At 36.9% G+C, this 18,780-nt stretch overlaps 1 protein-coding gene across 8 annotated transcripts in view; it reads left to right on the forward strand.

The window, feature by feature from the left end:
- The window catches only part of RNF111 (ring finger protein 111), an 86,074-nt gene that overhangs the window by 60,129 nt on the left and 7,165 nt on the right, over nucleotides 1–18,780 (forward strand). For 6 of the 8 annotated variants that reach the window (XM_068552547.1, XM_068552561.1, XM_068552586.1 and 3 more), the window contains 5 exons: nucleotides 4,568–4,887; nucleotides 8,156–8,417; nucleotides 12,090–12,438; nucleotides 14,106–14,258; nucleotides 15,579–15,705. In XM_068552547.1, the coding sequence (XP_068408648.1) occupies nucleotides 4,568–4,887; nucleotides 8,156–8,417; nucleotides 12,090–12,438; nucleotides 14,106–14,258; nucleotides 15,579–15,705 (1,211 nt within the window). The remainder of the gene's footprint in view (nucleotides 1–4,567; nucleotides 4,888–8,155; nucleotides 8,418–12,089; nucleotides 12,439–14,105; nucleotides 14,259–15,578; nucleotides 15,706–18,780) is intronic. The other 2 variants (XM_068552569.1, XM_068552577.1) reach the window with 1 other exon arrangement.

The following is an 18,780-nucleotide window of genomic DNA, read 5'->3' on the forward strand; positions in this document are numbered from 1 at the left end:
CTAACAATTGTAGTGGATAATAATAGCTAACATCTGTTGAACTCATAATATTGGTCAATAACTTATTTATATTAACTCTGATTTTTGTAATAACCTATGAGGCAGATTCTCTTGTTCTTTTCATTTTACAGGTAAAGTAACTTGTCTAAGGTTATATGATAGTGGAGCAAGAATTCAAACCTACAAAGTCTGACTTGGATCCTGTACTCTTTCTTTATGCCAGGATTTCTCAACCTTGGCACTATTGTCTTTGGGCTGGACAGTTCTTGTGTGTGTGTGTGGGGGGGGGGGCGGTTTTCCTGTGCATTGTAGGATATTAGCATTATTATTATATTTTTAATTTTTATTAGAGTATAGTTGCTTTAATGTTGTGTTAGTTTCTGCTGTACAGCAAAGTGAATCAGCTATACGTATACATATATCCCCTCTTTTTTTGGATTTCCTTCCCATTTAGGTCACCACAGAGCATTGATTAGAATTCCTTGTGCTGTACAGTAGGTTCTCATTAGTTATCTATTTTATACACAGTAGTGTGTATATGTCAATCCCAATCTCCCAATTCATCCCACCCCCCTTCCCCCCCGGTAGCCATAGCAGCATTCTTGGCTTCTCCCTACTAAATAACCAGTAGCACTACCTCCCCTCCAGTTGTGACACCAAAAGTATCCCCAGGTGTTGCCAGATATTCCCTGGGGGGCAGTGTTGCTCTATACTGTACCTAGAACCTAATGCTTCTGTTATAATACTGGTTGATTTCTGTTTTAAATTTTCTCTGTACTTGATGATGAGCTCCTTGAGGACCAAAGATCAAGTCTTTCTCTTTTTCAGCACTAAGCTGCAACAATGCAAGCATGCCTCTTTTCCCTTGTGAGGTTAGCTTAAATTTAGCAAGTGCTTATTAAAAATGAACCACCTACACTGTGCAGGCATGTTTCTAGTTTCTAGAGATAAAACAACAAAGGCAGACAATATCCATTCGTTATTTTAAAGGCCAGGACTTTCATTTTTCATTACCTTTGTAGATCCTTAACCATGCCATTATTATGTATAAGACTTGCCAAATAAATGAATAAATGCATGAGTACATCTCAGTAATCCTCCTAGAATTACAATAAAAATATTTTAACCAGCTTGGTGTCACTGGGCTGTGGAGTTAATTCTTCTGGTGTAGATTTGTGATTATCTATTTTTAGTGGCCACTCAGCGGCCTAATTTTAATAAAAAAAGGCAGTGTTTTATTTACTCAATCAGATGTCTTTGTATTTCGCCTCTACTCTGTGGCAATTTTCTTTGGTCAGTAACTCTTGAACAAGAGGAGATTCAGTTGTCTTTACTTTGGATTGCTACCTTGTTTGAGCAACAGAGAGCTTCTGGACTGTAGGAAAATAAATATTAATTTAATTGGAAGCCAAAACTGTACCATAAGAAGTAGAGCTATAAGGTCAGTCCTCTTTTGGGGGCCATACTGCTAATCATATAACCCCTTAAATATGTGTTCAGCCTTAAGGATATTAAAGTCATTGTGCTTCCTCTTCACTCACTCTGAGTTTTGTATTTGAAATAATTGAAGACCAAGAGGGCACATCATTTCCGAACAGGTTAAGTGTCATATCTGTCACTTCAGTCATGGCCCTAGCAGTCCCTAGATCTCTTGCTCTGGTTACAGACTCATCTCCTGAATCTTAGAGTTACACACAATCCTCAAATAACTGGGTTTGTAAAATTAATGTGTCATAGTTGGAAGGAATCATGAAGGTCATTTAGTCCATCCACTGAATGGATTTAGTGTCCCATAGGTTTTCGATTTTCTTTTCTGACGTAACACACAATAAATGACATTTACTTGTGTAACGTTTTGACGTGGGGGCTGAGATACAACCCTGAAAATGTTGTAGGAAGTAAAGTTCCTATAATAATGATATTGCTGTAAATCTTACAGCCTTTGGGAAATAGCTACTTAATGTTTGATTCAGCATAGCCAAGATAGGCTGTTGATCATGGTCAGTTCCAGGTATGCCAGTTGTGACTCTGTCCAGGTTACTCAAGAAATTTGGAATGCAAATGAATGAAAGTGATTTAATTATAGAACTGACTTTGAATCTGCTGTCACTTATGTTTTTTTGTTTTTTTTTTTTAATTTTTATTTACTTATTTATTTATTTTACTTATGGCTGTGTTGGGTCTTCGTTTCTGTGCGTGGGCTTTCTCTAGCTGCGGCGAGTGGGGGCCACTCTTCATCGCGGTGCGCGGGCCTCTCACTGTCGCGGCCTCTCTTGTTGCGGGGCACAGGTTCCAGACGCGCAGGCTCAGTAGTTGTGGCTCACGGGCCTAGTTGCTCCGCGGCATGTGGGATCCTCCCAGACCAGGGCTCGAACCCGTGTCCCCTGCATTGGCAGGCAGATTCTCAACCACTGCGCCACCAGGGAAGCCCCTGTCACTTATGTTTTAAAAGTGAACAGCTTGTTGACTTTCATTGTTTTTTGATACAAATTATTTGTAATATTTAACCTCTCAACTGATGATAACAAGGTAGTGCTAATTCCAGGAGGCTATTAGAGATTAGTAAGAATTTGTAATTTTTTTCCATCCAAGTTTACAGACCCCTGAATTCTAGTTCTGAGGTTAAGAACCTTTACAAAAGGGTTCAGGAAATTAGCCCAAGTAGGCCAGAGTAGGAACTTGGGGTGGGGGGAACCAATATACACAGATTTAGAATAGAGATACTGCCTAACAGGGTTTAGATCACAGACTTTGCCCAGAAGAGAATCAGCAAAAGCAGGATAGGACATGTATGGGAGGGCAGACCCAGGAGAATTACAGGGAGGTGTACTGCAGTCAAACCCATCAATCAGAGCCTAAAGCATCCCCACCCAGATTCATTTATGTGAGTCTATAAATTCCCTTTATTGTTTAAGCCAGTTTCGGTTAGATTTTTGTATTATTTGTAAAGAACCAGAAGATTCCTAATTTTGGTACATTGGCCCAGAAGAGAATAGCTATGTACTGTGAGCCAAATAGGAGCGGGGTATCCCTGGTATTGGTTACTCTAGAAAAAAGGCTAGAACAGTGGTACTCCAGAATCCTAAGGATTCTGAGGTGATGCCTCATGAGTCACGTGGGGGTGGGGGAAGGGAAGGACAGGGATTTGGGTTTTCCACTCTTCTAATTTTTATTTTTAAGTAAAAAAAATTATCTCCATTTTTATCTGTTTTATCTAATTTCCACATAATATGTAGTTTGAGGAAAGGGTGCTTTTTTTTTTTAGAGGAGTTTGAAACACTAGGATAAACCTTCTGGGGACACTTTCTGCTGTTCTTTTGGCATGGAAGAACATACCTTCAAAATAACTGGGCATGTGACAGAGCATAATCAGGACTCGGATATTTCATACCTAGAAGATTATTATCTTTTCTAACAACAACCATGCAAGGCAATTATTGCTACATTTAATAGGTGAGAAAGAGGTTAAATAACTTTCCTAAGGTCACATTGCTCCAGATTAGACAGGCTCAGAATTAGAACTCAGGCCCATCTGACTCCATGTTTTTTCCCACTGTTCAACCTTGAGTCACTAGATCATTATAAGAGACTTTTAATTTTCGACATAGTAGAGTCTTATTTCTTTTGTTCTATTGGGTCTGAGTTTAGAGACCAGAGGAAGGGAAAAGACATTGGAAGTTAGTGAGACTTAGACAGATATGCTCTGAGTTGGGTGGTTATGTCTTTTTTTAAAAAAATAAATAAATTTATTTATTTATTTATTTTTGGCTGCGTTGGGTCTTCGTTGCTGCGCGTGGGCTTTCTCTAGTGGCGGCGAGCGGGGGCTACTCTTCGTTGCGGTGCGCGGGCTTCTCAGTGCGGTGGCTTCTCTTGTTGCGGAGCATGGGCTCTAGGCGCAGGGGCTTCAGTAGTTGTGGCACGCGGGCTCAGTAGTTGTGGCACACGGGCTCAGTAGTTGTGGCTCGCAGGCTCTAGAGCGCAGGCTCAGTAGTTGTGGCTCATGGGCTTAGTTGCTCTGCAGCATGTGGGATCTTCCCAGACCGGGGCTCGAACACATGTCCCCTACATTGGCAAGCGGATTCTTAACCACTGTGCCACCAGGGAAGCCCGTGTAGTTATGTCTTAAGAAGATAAGATTTTAAGAAGTACATAGTAGTCTTCATTATATAGGAATGATTTATAGTATTAGAGGCTCATGGAGCTCAGGAGAACCTTAGCTTTGTTGCATATAATGGGAAGACTCCCATGATATTTTAGAGTTTTTAAAATACAATTTAAAACTAATAATTTATAGTGACCTAGGAAAAGGTGATCTATTGCCATATTTAAACATCATGGTAAATATAAGCCTCCTAAAGCTTGCCTGAAAATCCCAGTGAAGATCACTGCCTGAAATTACAGGATATGCGTGTTAAGAATGTGACTGTATCACATTATTATTTACAGATATTTGAATTCAGTAATCACTTCTTAATTATTTACTTATTTATACACATATATAAAATATACACTTTCTTTTACACAGTGATATTTGATCATTTGGCTCTATGCATTTTTTCGTTTCAAGATGACTCAAGGAGAACTGCATCTAGTGCTATAACGGAAACTGGCCCTCCTGCGATGCCAAGGTTACCTTCCTGCTGTCCCCAGCACTCGCCATGTGGAGGGTCGTCGCAGAGTCACCATGCGTTAGGACATCCACACACAAGTTGCTTCCAGCAGCATGGCCACCATTTTCAGCATCATCACCACCACCATCATACTCCCCACCCAGCTGTCCCAGTGTCTCCCTCCTTTGGTGATCCCACTTGCCCTGTGGAAAGACCTCCACAAGTACAAGCACCTTGTGGAGCAAATAGTAGTTCTGGTACCAGCTACCATGACCAGGTATGTGGAATTTGATGAGTTCATCTTGATTTTTTAAAATTGTGGTTCCTTCAGGAGAAAAAAAAAAAAACCTAATGATAAAGTTTATATGCTAAATAAGTCATTCTTGTTGCCCCCGCAAGAGTGGCCTAATTCAATGATGTGTGATTTTTTTAAATTAAGTATTTAGGATTTTCTCATGTAAATTATTGCAACTAACTGAGGGGGCCAGGGATGTAGATAATTGGACGTGATAGTAATTTTTATTCTGGGATGTTTTTAGGTGTTTTTAGTTAAATGTAGGTGGATCTAAATCTTTGGGATTTTATTTCAAACAAAGTGTTGAAACTGCAGTGTCAACCTAATTCATGAGAAATTCGGGAATTCTCCCAGTTTTCTTCTCCTCTACCCTACCTCCTATTCTGCAGCCTCCCTATAATCTCCACTCATCTAGAAATAAACAGCCGTCTCAGATGCAAACCTGTGACATAGTTTCTCAGGAGCAGATGAGGTTTTTAGTTTGTGGGAAATTGAAACGTCAGCAAAAATTATAAGATTTTAAAAAAATTTTTGCGAATTAAGTAAATTAGTTGATATTATTAGCGAGTGCTTGATATGTCAAATAATATTAAATTAATATTGGTGATCACATGGAGTAAATAAAGTGAGGTGTTATGTGCTATTTTAACTTTTGCTCCGTCATCTCTGTGTATAATTGTGACGTAAACCTTGGTGGTGCATACTTTAAAAAGCAAAAGATGTAATTTAAAACTGTAAGTGACAAGTGCTAAAAAATGTGCTAGAAAAAAGTCAAGAAGAAGTTCAGAGCAGCTGCTTTACTGTACCCTCTGACCTTTCTTAAAGTACTTGCTTCATCTTTTAAATTTTTGCTGGTTATCTCTTCTGGTTCTGACAAATTAAAAGTAATTAAGAAAGTGGGGTGGGTGTTCCCTTAAGAAGAAAAAACTAGCTGCTGATACCAAAAGGAAATTTGAAAGGGTTTAGGAGGAAATATTATTAAAGAGATTTTAGATGATGTTTTGGTTCTGATAACAGTTCTAAGTATTAACATCTATGGGTTGTCTAGACCTGTTCTACCTCTTGGGAATGAGGAAGCAACCTGAGTGAGTTAATTAGAGGAAGAATCTCTTTTGTGTAAAATATAGATGTAGCCTACTCACCTATCTCTAAGTAGAGGTATTTGGACTGTACACAAAACTTGAGAAGAATCAGCAGGATCAGGCATTCAGTGGTTATAATGGGTATGAAGGTAAACAGAGAATGCGGTTTTGGAAATATGAACGGTTTGAGATTGATGTAGCTATTTGTAGGACTCTGAAATTAGCCACATGCTCATGAGGTAGCCTCGTATAGTCTCCGTTTGAGACCTGTGTGGACACAGCAGGAAGTTGAGGAGAGGCAGACTGATCTGAGGATTTATAATTGTGTGGATGTCTTATGATTGAGTGTCAGACTATAGATAGGCAGAGAAAGATTGGGGAGGATTAGGCTTGACGAGAGAAGTTGCAGCAGTCACTTGACTCTGTACTCTACTACTCCTTTGGATGTAGCTTTCTCTTTTGAGAGAATAGTTTAATTAGTGCTATGCACTACTTATGAGATGTGTAAAGTAATATTTGCCATTTCTGTGCCATTTTGCTTACCCTCCCTTTTCCTTCTAGAATAATAATTGAATGAACTGTTGGAATTGTGAGGAAGAGGGTTCTCTGTGTTGATTTTTCCCCTTTTATTTTTATTCTCTACTTTTAACTTTACCCTCGGTTCCTTCTAGGAGGACCTTCACCCTACTTTACTCACTCCCTGGGAGTGTTCTTAATCACTGACTGGAGAAGAAGATAGGAAATTTTCTCACCTTCATAGTATGTGGATATTCCAGTCCATTTGCCAAATTTTAACCTAAATAGGAAAATACGGAAAGTATTTGAACCATAAGTAATAATTCACAATCTTAAAATATTACTCTTAAACCTTATTTATTCAAATTGGGAGCATATATTGTATTTGCCAACTCAAAAGAAAGAGCCCAGACATTTACTTAGTTGATTGTAGACACATAATATAGAAGAGGAAAGTAGCTCTTTCTTTTCACCTTCCTATAGCTTCTCCTGTACCATCATCCTCCTTCCCTTTTAGTATCCAGAGTTTCTCATGTTTCTGTTATCCTCTGAGCTGGGAGGCCATTGAAAGTACAAAGACAACTCTGTCTCTAAAAAATAATAATAATAAAACAAAATAAATTTAAAAAAAGTACAAAGACCACTATGGTTCCTCACTGGGCTGGGTGACCTGGGCCTCTAATAAATGCATTACCCTAGCTTTCCTCACCTCTAGCCCCTCATCTTTCAGTATTGAACAATTCCTGCATGTGATTCCATATATAACATCTTTATTTTCTTCAATCACATTTTAAAAATTACAGCTGTACTGAACACTAAGCAAAGACTTGTATTTAAAATACTTAAGAATATAAAGAAGCAAGTCTGTTTCTGTAATCTGCTCTAGAGTAGAAGGTAAAGTGTTTTACTAAGGACTTTTCAAAGTGCTCAGGGGAAAAAACTTAATTACTTTTGAGTAGAGATGGAATCTAGACTCTTTGATTTTCCAACTTGGTAAATGGGCCTTCCCTAAAATTATATTCCTAATAAAAGTAATCATGGTTTAATCTTTTTTTTTTTTTTTTTAAGCGAAAAAAGTTATGAGGAAAAGCTAGCTAATGGTTTAGCTTGAATAATCTTAGGGCCTTTGTTATCTTGGATAATGTTTGCACTATTAGAGTTTCAGTTGAATGCTTGCTGTGTACAGTTTAAAAACAGAACACATTTTTACCTGGAGCCTTAAATGTTTTCAGTGGTATGATTATATGTTTTGTAAAGGAGTCGTAAATTACCAATCAGAATTTTGGGGTAAAGGAGGATATGGAAGTATGATTTAAAAGTTTCTTTCTCTCTTAAAATCTAGATAATGGAAGAGAAACAGATCTTAAAATAATTTATTAATTAACTTTTGTTCATCTTACAGCATGATCTCATGCTTGATTATTTAAAATTGATTATAGATTTTAAGTGTATGAGCACTAGAATTTTTACAGTCCAAGATGCACACAGTGTCTTCTTGGTGCTCAGTAGGTCTTCACACTCAAAATTTTTACCAGTTTTAAATTCATAGATTCTATTTTTCTAGATTGCATTAGGAGTACTTTTATAATATAACATGAAACAATGTTTTGACCAAATTTCAGAAAGGTAAAACATAGTTCCTCTTTATACAGCAGGCATTGCCAGTAGACCTGAGCAGCGGTGGTATCAGAAGTCATGGAAGTGGTGGTTTTCATGGAGCATCTGCCTTTGACCCCTGCTGTCCTGTTTCCTCTTCCCGAGCTGCAATCTTTGGCCACCAGGCTGCTGCTGCCGCTGCCCCGAGCCAGCCATTATCAGTAGATGGTTACGGATCCAGCGTGGTTGCACAACCCCATCCCCAGCCCCCTCCACAAGCCTCGCTGTCATCTTGCCGACATTACATGCCGCCTCCTTGTAAGTATGAATTTAACAGGCAAAGAGCTTAGAGGCATATAGATGAAGCATCGTCCTCTCCTCATGAAATAACCTTTCAGCAACACTAGTTTATAGATTTTTAGTACCTCCTTTTGGCCTAAGAGTGGCGTGTATTTTTCCTCTTTCATCCTCCCTTTACCTCACATACCCAAAACAGTCTTCTAAGGCAAAAAGGGCAGATGTTGTTGTAAAAGGTCTGGGAAAATAATAAAAAGTATATTTTGTCGTTTGACATACTAACATTTACATTTTAATTAATATCTATGAACTCGTACATTGAATGGCACCTTAGATTCCTATAAAAGGAAATTTTAAGGAATTAGATTTATCCTTTAGGAGTAAAAGGAAATTTGAAAGTTTAGTAGTCATTTCTACACATAGGAAAGTAAACTTGGATTAAGAATTCTGAAGCTTAACTGAGGCACAAGAGAAAATTCCTTGACAGAAAGCTTTGCCAATTGCAGAAAGGTTTCTGTACTCATTTGATGCAAGCTATTAAAGTAGAATCAGACGTGGCTTTTCTAAAGAAATTGAAATCTATGAGATACCATAAGAAATGAGAAATGCCCTTAGGCTGTGTAACATATATTTATTGCTCTGTTAAATCATAGGTTAATAGTCAGATGGAAACTTATTAAATACTTTGATTTAAAAGAAACACTGAAAATTCATGCCAGGGGTAAACCAGAAAGTTGGCAAGGAAATTTGCTTTTGTTCTGATTACATGCAAGGGATAATTTTCAGTTATATATCTTCTTAGATCTCTTCTTCCAGTCCTATAATTTTTAAAATCTGGGTCCTGCAGGCACAGCTGGAGTCAACCCAGAATTTATACAATGAAATCTGGTGATATATCACTTTTCAAGAATGCAACTTTAAAGTATAAGGTAGAAAAAAGGTTTTGAAACGAGTTAGTTTTTGCAAAGTATTGACCAGTGGGCAAATTCTGTGTGTGAACACTGGTATGATGTACCGGCTGTTCTGGAATACTTGTTGATATTCATCTTTAATTGATTATCTTTTATTGAGAACTCAAAATGTGTGGTTTTCTCCCCCTCCCCTTTAAAAATAATGTACTGAAGCAATTTATAAGTGTATCCGTTCCCCTTTTATGTCCTAATAAAAAAATGTTTTAGACTTAAACTTGTCTTACTTTTATCATAAAAGTAACTGGTGTACACCCTAAGAAATTCAAACTGCAGAATGATATAAAATGAGAAGTTAAAAGCCCTTCTCCTTTCTTCCCACTAATGCTAAAACCTCAGAGGTACCAACTGTTTATAGTTTATTATAAAACCTTTTGGAAATTTTCTTTCTCCACACGTTATTGTGACATCTCTTATTATGACATATCTCTCCTTTTTTAAAAAAATGGGATTATAGCAAACATAGTATTTGCCTCTTGCTTTTTCATTTTTGATGTTTTTAAAATTCAACAGTACATCTTAGATTTCTTTTCATATTAGCATATAAAAATCTAGCTCATTGTTTTTAATACCCTCATAATATTCCATTGTATATTAAATTAGTCCTCTGTTGATGGACATTTAAATTGTTTGTAGTTTTTTAGTCTGTCTGTAGGGTAACTTCGTGGGAGTGAGATTGCTGGGTTAAAGTGACATGCTGAACTTTTAAGAAGCAAGATCAAGAACGTTTGTTTGTTTTTACTGGCAAGAACACATAAAATAGAGAAGAAGCGAAATGGTCTGTGGGAAGGCAAAATATGTCACCTTTATACAGTGGTTAGTAATTGTTTTGTTTAGATAAACAGTGTATTATAATGATGGCTGAATTTTTCACCACACACAAAAACTGGCAACTATGTGAGGTGATGGATATGTTAATTAAACTGATTGTGGTGATCATTTCATGTGGTATACATGTGTCAAATTATCGTATTATACACTTTGAATATATTGTTGTATTTGTTAATTATATGTCAGTAAGGTTGAAAAAAATAAAATGATTAATGAAGAGTTAAATAAACTGATTCATTCCAAAACAAGACTTTAAAATTCTGTTATATTTGTGAATATTTTTTCTTGTATAGTGATTATAGAAGTAAACCTTGACATGAAACTGGGAAAAATGCTCTAAATTTGAGGAAGGATAGTTAACAATGATAAAACTTAGTGACTTCCTTTTTGATGACCAAGAAGTACTGAGCTTTGTGACTTCTTAGAGTAAAGCATTGATTTGAAAATATAATTTTTAGAAAATCAGTTTAAAAATATGTCACAACTTACACTGAGCTTATTGAAAGTTTCCTTTAAATATTGTGAATATTTAGTGAATATTTCCTTTAAATAACAATACATACTAGCAGGGTTTCCTTTGAAGTATGGCTGAATGAGTCCATGGTTACCTGACTTTCACCACTGATGCATGAATCAAAGCAATTAAAAATTGAAGGCAGTCTTTCTGTAATGAAACTAGAGAATAGCTGTAGCTCCATACCAGGCTACCAAGAAAAATCTTACAAATAAAATGAAATTAGAACTAAAATCCAAAGAGGAGACAAACTTATTTTTAGACCTCAAACAGATGCACATCTCTTAGAGTAAGAGAGATACGTATTCCTCTGAGGGACTTTTCAACAGTCACTTTGCAACATGAAGATTCAGGATGAAGAAATGGGCGAAACCATCTTTATAAAGGCTGATTTCCGTGGCAAGTTCCTGGCAAATATGCCCCCTTCTTCTTAATGTAGCACAAGAAAAGTAGCATGGGGCAGGAGGAGAAGTGCACTAATGAAAGTATATGTTTGCAGTTGTGCCTAGGACTCGCAAGTTGCTTTCCTCTCTGTAGTGCTCTATAACCAGTAAATGACAAAGGAAAACAAGATTTATGTATTTATAAGTATATAATTTATACATTTGATTATACAAAAGCAAAATACTTGAGTATGGCAGAGTAAAATTGATAGACAATTTGGAAAAATGTTTATACGACCTTATTATGACAAAGCTTGCATGTATACAAGGAATACTTATAAATCAACAAGAAAAAGGTGAATAATAGGCTAAGAATATGAATAGATAATTCTGGGAAGAAATGTAAGTGGTAAATAAATACATAATTTTTTTCTGGTTAGCATTTAAAAAATTTAGTGATAGTGTAATTAGGCAGGAACTCTCATGTACTGCTGATGGTAATTAATTATGTAAACTTTGGGAAGGGTGTTTTGTCAACAAGTATCTGAATTTAAATTATTCTCTCAGACTCAGAACTGCTCTGTGAGCAGTGAGAAACTCTCTGTGAGCAGTGTGCGTGTGCGTGTGCACGTGCATGCGTGTACACACTCGTGTACATGCATGTATGAAAGAGCACAAGGGGAATCATACAGATGTTTATTGCAGCTTTGGATTGCTTCCAGTTTTTATCAGTGGTGATTTCTTCAATAAATTTTGGTGCATTCCTATAGTGGAATGCTGTGAAGCTGTGAATGAAGTAAAGCTATATATATTGACATGAGAAGATACCTATGATTACTCAAAGAAGAAAGCAAGATGCCAAACAGGACTAAGCAGACTCAAGCATTGATAAAGTATTCATAAAAATTAAATATGTGCTAATATGTCTGTAAAATATAATAGGAATGTATTATGCCAATATGTGCTCAACTCTATGGTGCCTGTGCTTTTCTTACAGATGCTTCTTTGACAAGACCACTTCATCATCAAACCTCTGCCTGCCCCCACTCTCACGGAAACCCTCCTCCTCAGACTCAGCCTCCGCCTCAAGTGGATTATGTTATCCCTCATCCTGTACATGCTTTCCATTCTCAAATATCTTCTCATGCAACATCTCACCCCGTGGCACCTCCACCTCCAACGCATTTAGCCAGTACCGCTGCACCAGTCCCTCAGCATCTTCCTCCCACACACCAGCCAATTTCACACCATATTCCAGCCACAGCACCTACAGCACAGAGACTGCATCCTCATGAGGTGATGCAGAGGATGGAAGTTCAAAGAAGGAGAATGATGCAGCATCCAACGTATGTTTTATGTTTTTAAAAGAATAATCACATCTTATTCTTTCGCCTTCTATTTCCATTGGTCTTTGAACCTGTAAAGTCTTTAGAAGTGATGTAGCTATCCTCAATTAATAGTGATGTAACTTAATCCTCAGTTCACTGGGAAATTAATTCTTTACTAACCAGAATGTTCCTCCGTCTTATCCTGAGTTGTAGGTGCTGACAAAAAAAATCTGTATCAGGTTATTTAATAAAATCAAAGCCCTTTCAGGATATAACCCAAGGTCATTTATTTTTGCAAACTAATCTCTTGTTTGTTTTCTTCAGTAGTCCATACTAAAGATTAATGTTAAAATTGGTGATCCTGAGTAACAAGATGTAAAGTTATTAAAGATTGAATTTGATTTATTTTATGTTACCAACCAGAGGGAAGAAGGGTATTAGTAGAAGTTTTCAACAGCTGACATTGAAAAACTAGTCTTACTAACTTAGTTTATTTATAAATTTAAATATTAAGATATTCCCCAAACATTATGAAAAGACTATAATTGAACTTTTTGTTTTCTTTTGAAAATTCAGGATCTGATAGTCTAATTTAGGGCAGCGTACTTTGTTGGTCTAATTCTGCCTGCCTGTTTTGGTAAATAAAGGTTTGCCTGAAAACAGCTGCACTTGTTCATCTATGTATTGTCTGTAGCTTCTTTCACACTACAGAAACTGTGTTGAGTAGTTGCAACAGAGACCTTGTAGCCTGTAGAGCAAACAAGATTAACTATTTGGCCCTTCCAGAATGTTTGCAAAACTCTTGATCTAATCAATAATCTGTAACTTCTTTCTTTAGTTATATAATTTAAGGCTATATTCAGAATCTCTGGCTGTTTCTGCCATTCTAATATAGTGACCCTTTCTATAGAAAGTTGCCAATTTCATATTCGTATCTTCCAGTATCTAGAAAATTAAGATTAAACATGCAAAATCTGTAAATGTGTTTGGAACTAATAGTAAGAATTAGACTATAAAAAATGAATCCCTGGAACTGTTTTTTCTTAAGTGCCATTTGTTTAGAACTTTATGACCATTTGCATTTGTAAATTTGACAGACTTTAGACTAGAAAGAGAAAATATAATAAGCTGGGATGACAAATAAAGTGTGAATGGAGGCAATGTCAGTGCCCTGGATGTGTTGACATGTATTTGCGTGTGTTTGAAAAAAATGCACAAGGTTAAAATTTTTTTCTTAGAAGTTTTATCCATTAAAATGGATGAATGTTATTACAGTATAAAGGTGAAGCAAAATAAAATAGTTTCCATTCTTCTGCTTTATATGTTTATATAAAATAACTTTTTTGTGCCTGTAGCATATGCTGGAGTATTAATTTTTAAAATTTTATTTTCATTTAGTTCCTATTATTCTATTTTAAATATTTGCTGTAAAGCAGTTATGCAAGATAATGTTAAAACTGCCTTTTTCCTTGGGTGATACTCGGATTGGAGGCATTGTAATAAATGAGCAGTGAGAATTTGTGGGATTATGGTTTCTTGATTTATTATTAATCATTAAATTATTTTATATTACGTTTTTATAATTTATAGAATTAATTTCAAGACTAATCTGTAGCTGTTTATAATATTAATATGATATTATTTTTTCTACACTAAGAAATAACCAATTATTCAATTATTTCCAGTGGTCTTTTTGTGTTCTGTGTTTCCAGGCGGGCACATGAACGCCCCCCACCCCATCCACATAGGATGCACCCAAACTATGGTCATGGGCATCATATTCATGTGCCTCAGACTATGTCCTCACATCCTCGACAGGCTCCAGAGAGATCTGCCTGGTCAGTATCTTGTTTATTTCAAAGCTATGCTCAGTTTCTCCTGGTGGAAACCTGGAAGAGATACTTTGTAGTGGAATGCTTAGAGAAGGGTAGTGTGGAGAAACTGAATTCCAGTTTATCTGTGAAGCACTGTCTCTGGGTGAGTCCTAAGAGACCTGGAGAGGAAAGAGTAGCAGCTTGAGTTCTGGGGCAGGGAGCGTGTCAAACAGGAGTAGAGCTTTTTTGTTGTTGTTGTTTTTCAGGGATCTACCGTCAAAAGTTAACTCCCTAAACTTTTCATAACTTCTTTATCCACCACCCCCCACCTTTGTACTCACATTTGCTGTACCACCCTTAACCCCTGCTGTTGACAGGGGAAGTCCAGCCAGCATCCTCTAGGCTTGTGTTCTTTCCTAGAGAAATGGAAGCAGATTTGCAGTAATTTTCTTTCCGGATCTGTTGTCTGTAGGCAGTCATTGAGATCTTGATCCACAGTGACTTTTGAGACAAAACATAAAATGAGCATGAATAAATGAAGATTTGGCATTTACCAAATTTTACTCTTTCTAAAATTTTGTTTACCCTTGCTTTATAAGGTAATTGTCCTTGATGCCAACAATCCAGAGGCACTGTCCAACAAACGGAAGACCTGGGAGCACATTCATAGAAACCAAAAAAGTAACCTCTATTCTATACGCTCCTCAGGAAGAATCAGACTTTTAGATTGGAAGGAACCTCAGGGGCCATCCATTATATTTCCTTCCTTTGTGAGATATGAAACTGAATACAAATGCTGCGTTGCTCCTCATGCTCACAAAATTGGATCTTCGAATTTTAATTCCTAAAATGAATTTGAAATTATTAGTTATATCCTTTGGGCTAAATTATCTTTTTTTCTCAGCTAAGTAAGATAAGAATCTTCAGATTACTTTTAAAAATGTAAACATAGGGCTTCCCTGGTGGCGCAGTGCTTGAGAATCTGCCTGCCAATGCAGGGGACACGGGTTCGAGCCCTGGTCTGGGAGGATCCCACATGCCGCGGAGCTACTAGGCCCGTGAGCCACAACTACTGAGCCTGCGCGTGTGGAGCCTGTGCTCCGCAACAAGAGAGGCCGCGATAGTGAGAGGCCCGCGCACCGCGATGAAGAGTGGCCCCCGCTTGCCGCAACTGGAGAAAGCCCTCGCACAGAAACGAAGACCCAACACAGCCATAAATAAATAAATAAATAAATAAATAAATAAAAACAAAAAACAAAAATGTAAACATAATCCCCCATTTCTGTTGATAATAAAGACACTGTAAGGATGTCTAAAATTTTAACTGTTCCCCTCTTTTGTCAGGGAACTGGGAATTGAAGCTGGAGTGACTGCAGCTACTTATACACCTGGAGCATTGCATCCTCACTTGGCCCATTACCATGCACCACCTCGACTTCATCACTTGCAATTAGGAGCTCTTCCTTTAATGGTAAAATAGGAACATTTCAAAATTCTGACATAGTTGCCTTTGAAAACTATTCTTCCTTTTCTAAATTAAATATTTTATTGGAAATATTTGTAATGTATTAGTTGTTAATAGGTGTTTCAGTAGAAGTTGAGAATTATTATTATTAGATTGAAACTGTGCTATAAGAAGGTATTAGACATATTAAAATATGTGTTTGTATTTGCATTGTAAAATATACTCTTCGCAATGTAAAAAATGACGAATTTTTTTCTTCTGTATGAAGATGACAATCTTGATCCACTCTCCCTAGGACATGTGATTTATTTTGTTGTAAGTGGTAATGGGTCTGTTCTAATGCATTCATACTTTATTTTCTGATCAGCAGAAGGACTGTATTAATTCTCTGTATCTGATTTGAACAGATTCAGATTTTGTCGATCCATTTTGAGTTCTAAAGAACAAATTCCTCAAAAATTGAGTTTGCTCTTCACATAGTACATATATTGTGTGGTACAGAGAAGTGAGTAGTTTTGTCTTGTAGGGGTAGAGGCACTGCAGAGAAGGTTGCCAAGACACTTTATTATACATGCAACTTCTAAGCAGGCTTTGGAAGAATTGAGAATGGTACTCTTACAGTGGCTACAGCATGTAAAGAGCTTTCAAATAGCATAAGCACAAGGAAATCCACGTAAGTTGGTATTTCTAGATCTTAGGGGTGAGGGTCATTCAGCAATGAAATACCTGCTCTGCTAAGAAACTAGGACTCAGGAACCATTGAAAGGGGAATGTCTTGATCATATTTATGTTGTTAGAGTGATTTAATCAGATTGTAGTTAAATAGACCACCTCTTTAGTTATGTGTAAAATAGATGGTAGGAGAAGGATACTGGTTAGGACATGATAGTAGAAGAGATAAAAGTTGGTGAATGCCTGAACAAGGGCAGTGGTAGTTGACATAAAAATGATGGGATACATTTGAGTAATATTTAGGATGACTCCCAGATTTCTAGCTTTGGTTATTAGGTATATGGTGTTGCCATTCACTAAGTTGGAGAATATTAGATGAGGGTTTAGGGAAGGGGTTAGGTGAGTTAGGTTTTGGACATATTGAATCTGAGATAATATGTGTATCAAGTTGGGATGTCCAGTAGGAAGTTAGGTTTATGGTCTGGATCTCCAAACAATAAACTGGTATCTGAGTTAAAGATGGGTTGTGATCTGTCAATGTACAATATATATGTGTCACATATCTGTCATATTCCATGAATCCATGGAAGAGGATTAGATTTCCAGGAAAATCTAATCTAATCTAATTTGTCAGACTGACAAGAGATTGAAAAAAACCTTGGAGAATAATAATACTATATTTAAATGATAATACTGTACTTCAAACAAAGAATTCCAAGAATTGGCTAGAGAAGTTGAGGAGAAATAAAGTTAGAGTTATGTCAAAATAATATGGTCAGTAGCGTTTCATCACAAAAAAGTAAAGTTTGAAAAATGTTGAATGCATTTGGCATGGGAGTAGTTATTGGCGGCTTTTGTCAGAGTGATTTCAGTAGCGGTGAGGGATGGAGATGGGGTGCCTCTTAGATTACAGTAAGGAAGGTTAAAAAATGTGGAGACTGTGAATATAAACTACTTGCTTTATAAACTTGGCTGTGAAGGGAAAGTGGGGAGTAGGGTTGGCATTTGTTCCAGGATTAGAGAGGTAATTTAGGTTTGGAGAAACTTGAAGGTAATTTTAGGTTTAAGACAGAACAACATTAACATTAGGGAGGACTTGTTTGAAGATGTCGAGGAAAGGGGTGGGTAGCAGTTAATTAAGGATGACCCAGGGTTGGGGAATAGGAGGAGAGGGGAGCAGGTGATAGAGCTTACCTTTGAGTAGGAGAAAGAGGAAGCTTATCCCTAAAAGCTAGAGAAAGGAGGCTAGGGAGGGTTACAGGAGAAGTGCAGGTTTAAGTAATTTGGAAGGCAGGAGTTCCTTTCTGATTTTTTTCATTTTCCTTGGAGATGTGTAGGAAGTTAGATTATCTGCTTAAAGCTGGGTACTATTGATCTTGATTATGAGGAAAATTGCAGATATTTAAATACTAGGCTATTTGAAGGGTAAAAGTTATTGCTTATTTTAAATTCTTTTCCATGTGTGAATTGTCCTTTAAAGCTGTAAAACCTGCTAGAAGTATGTTGTGATTCAGCGAAGCTGATTAAAAAATAATTTTGGAGATTTATTTATAAAAATGGAAGAATGGTGCTCTGTCTCAGTATCTCCCTTTCCTAACACTACGGTCAACTCTCATTATTCATGGTAGTTATGTTGTGTAGATTTGCTGTGAACGCTGACTAAGCAGATATTGATGTGCTAAGCAGATTATTGGTGTGGCCAAAAAGTTCGTTCGGGGTTTTCTGTAACATCGTATGGAAAAACTCAAACGAACTTTTTGGCCAACCCAATATTATTCCTAAGGGTAAATACAGCCATAGGTTATTGCAAGCTTCTAGTCACAACAACCAATCAATGCATCACCTTGTTTTAATGTGTGTTTCTGTTTAGAGACACCTTATGTGACACATACTGTTGATTCATTAATATTGATCTCATGGCCAACAACACCACAACTCATGCCTGAATGAAGCTTATCTACACATATTTTCTGCATAAAGCACATCACAACCTTCTTGCACTTAGGAACACTAGCCAGCAATTAAGCATTTTGTTTGGGAGCCATTTTAAACAATAAAATGATCTATAAATAGCACAAAAACGTGACCAACATCACACTAGGTAGATTGCAAAAAAGACACTTGTTTACAGTGTAAGAGCTGAAACAACTAGGCAGGGTCTTCTTCCTCAGCTGGGAACACGTATTGGGCAACTCAGATTTTTTGCTGCTCTGTGCAGGTCCATGAATGACTGTGAGAGCATGACTATTGATTTTGGAGTTACAAATAAATTCTCTCAAGTAGGTGAGTTCACAAAAAAGAGATCCATGAATAAGGAGGATTGACTATGCCTAACAAAAAAATTAGAAAACACTGTTAAAACTTTCACTAACAGAGCCAAACCAAAAAGGGAGCCAAGGGTACCTTTGC

The sequence above is a fragment of the Eschrichtius robustus genome, chromosome 1 (assembly GCF_028021215.1).
Source record: "Eschrichtius robustus isolate mEscRob2 chromosome 1, mEscRob2.pri, whole genome shotgun sequence".
In the NCBI taxonomy this organism is placed as follows: domain Eukaryota; kingdom Metazoa; phylum Chordata; class Mammalia; order Artiodactyla; family Eschrichtiidae; genus Eschrichtius; species Eschrichtius robustus.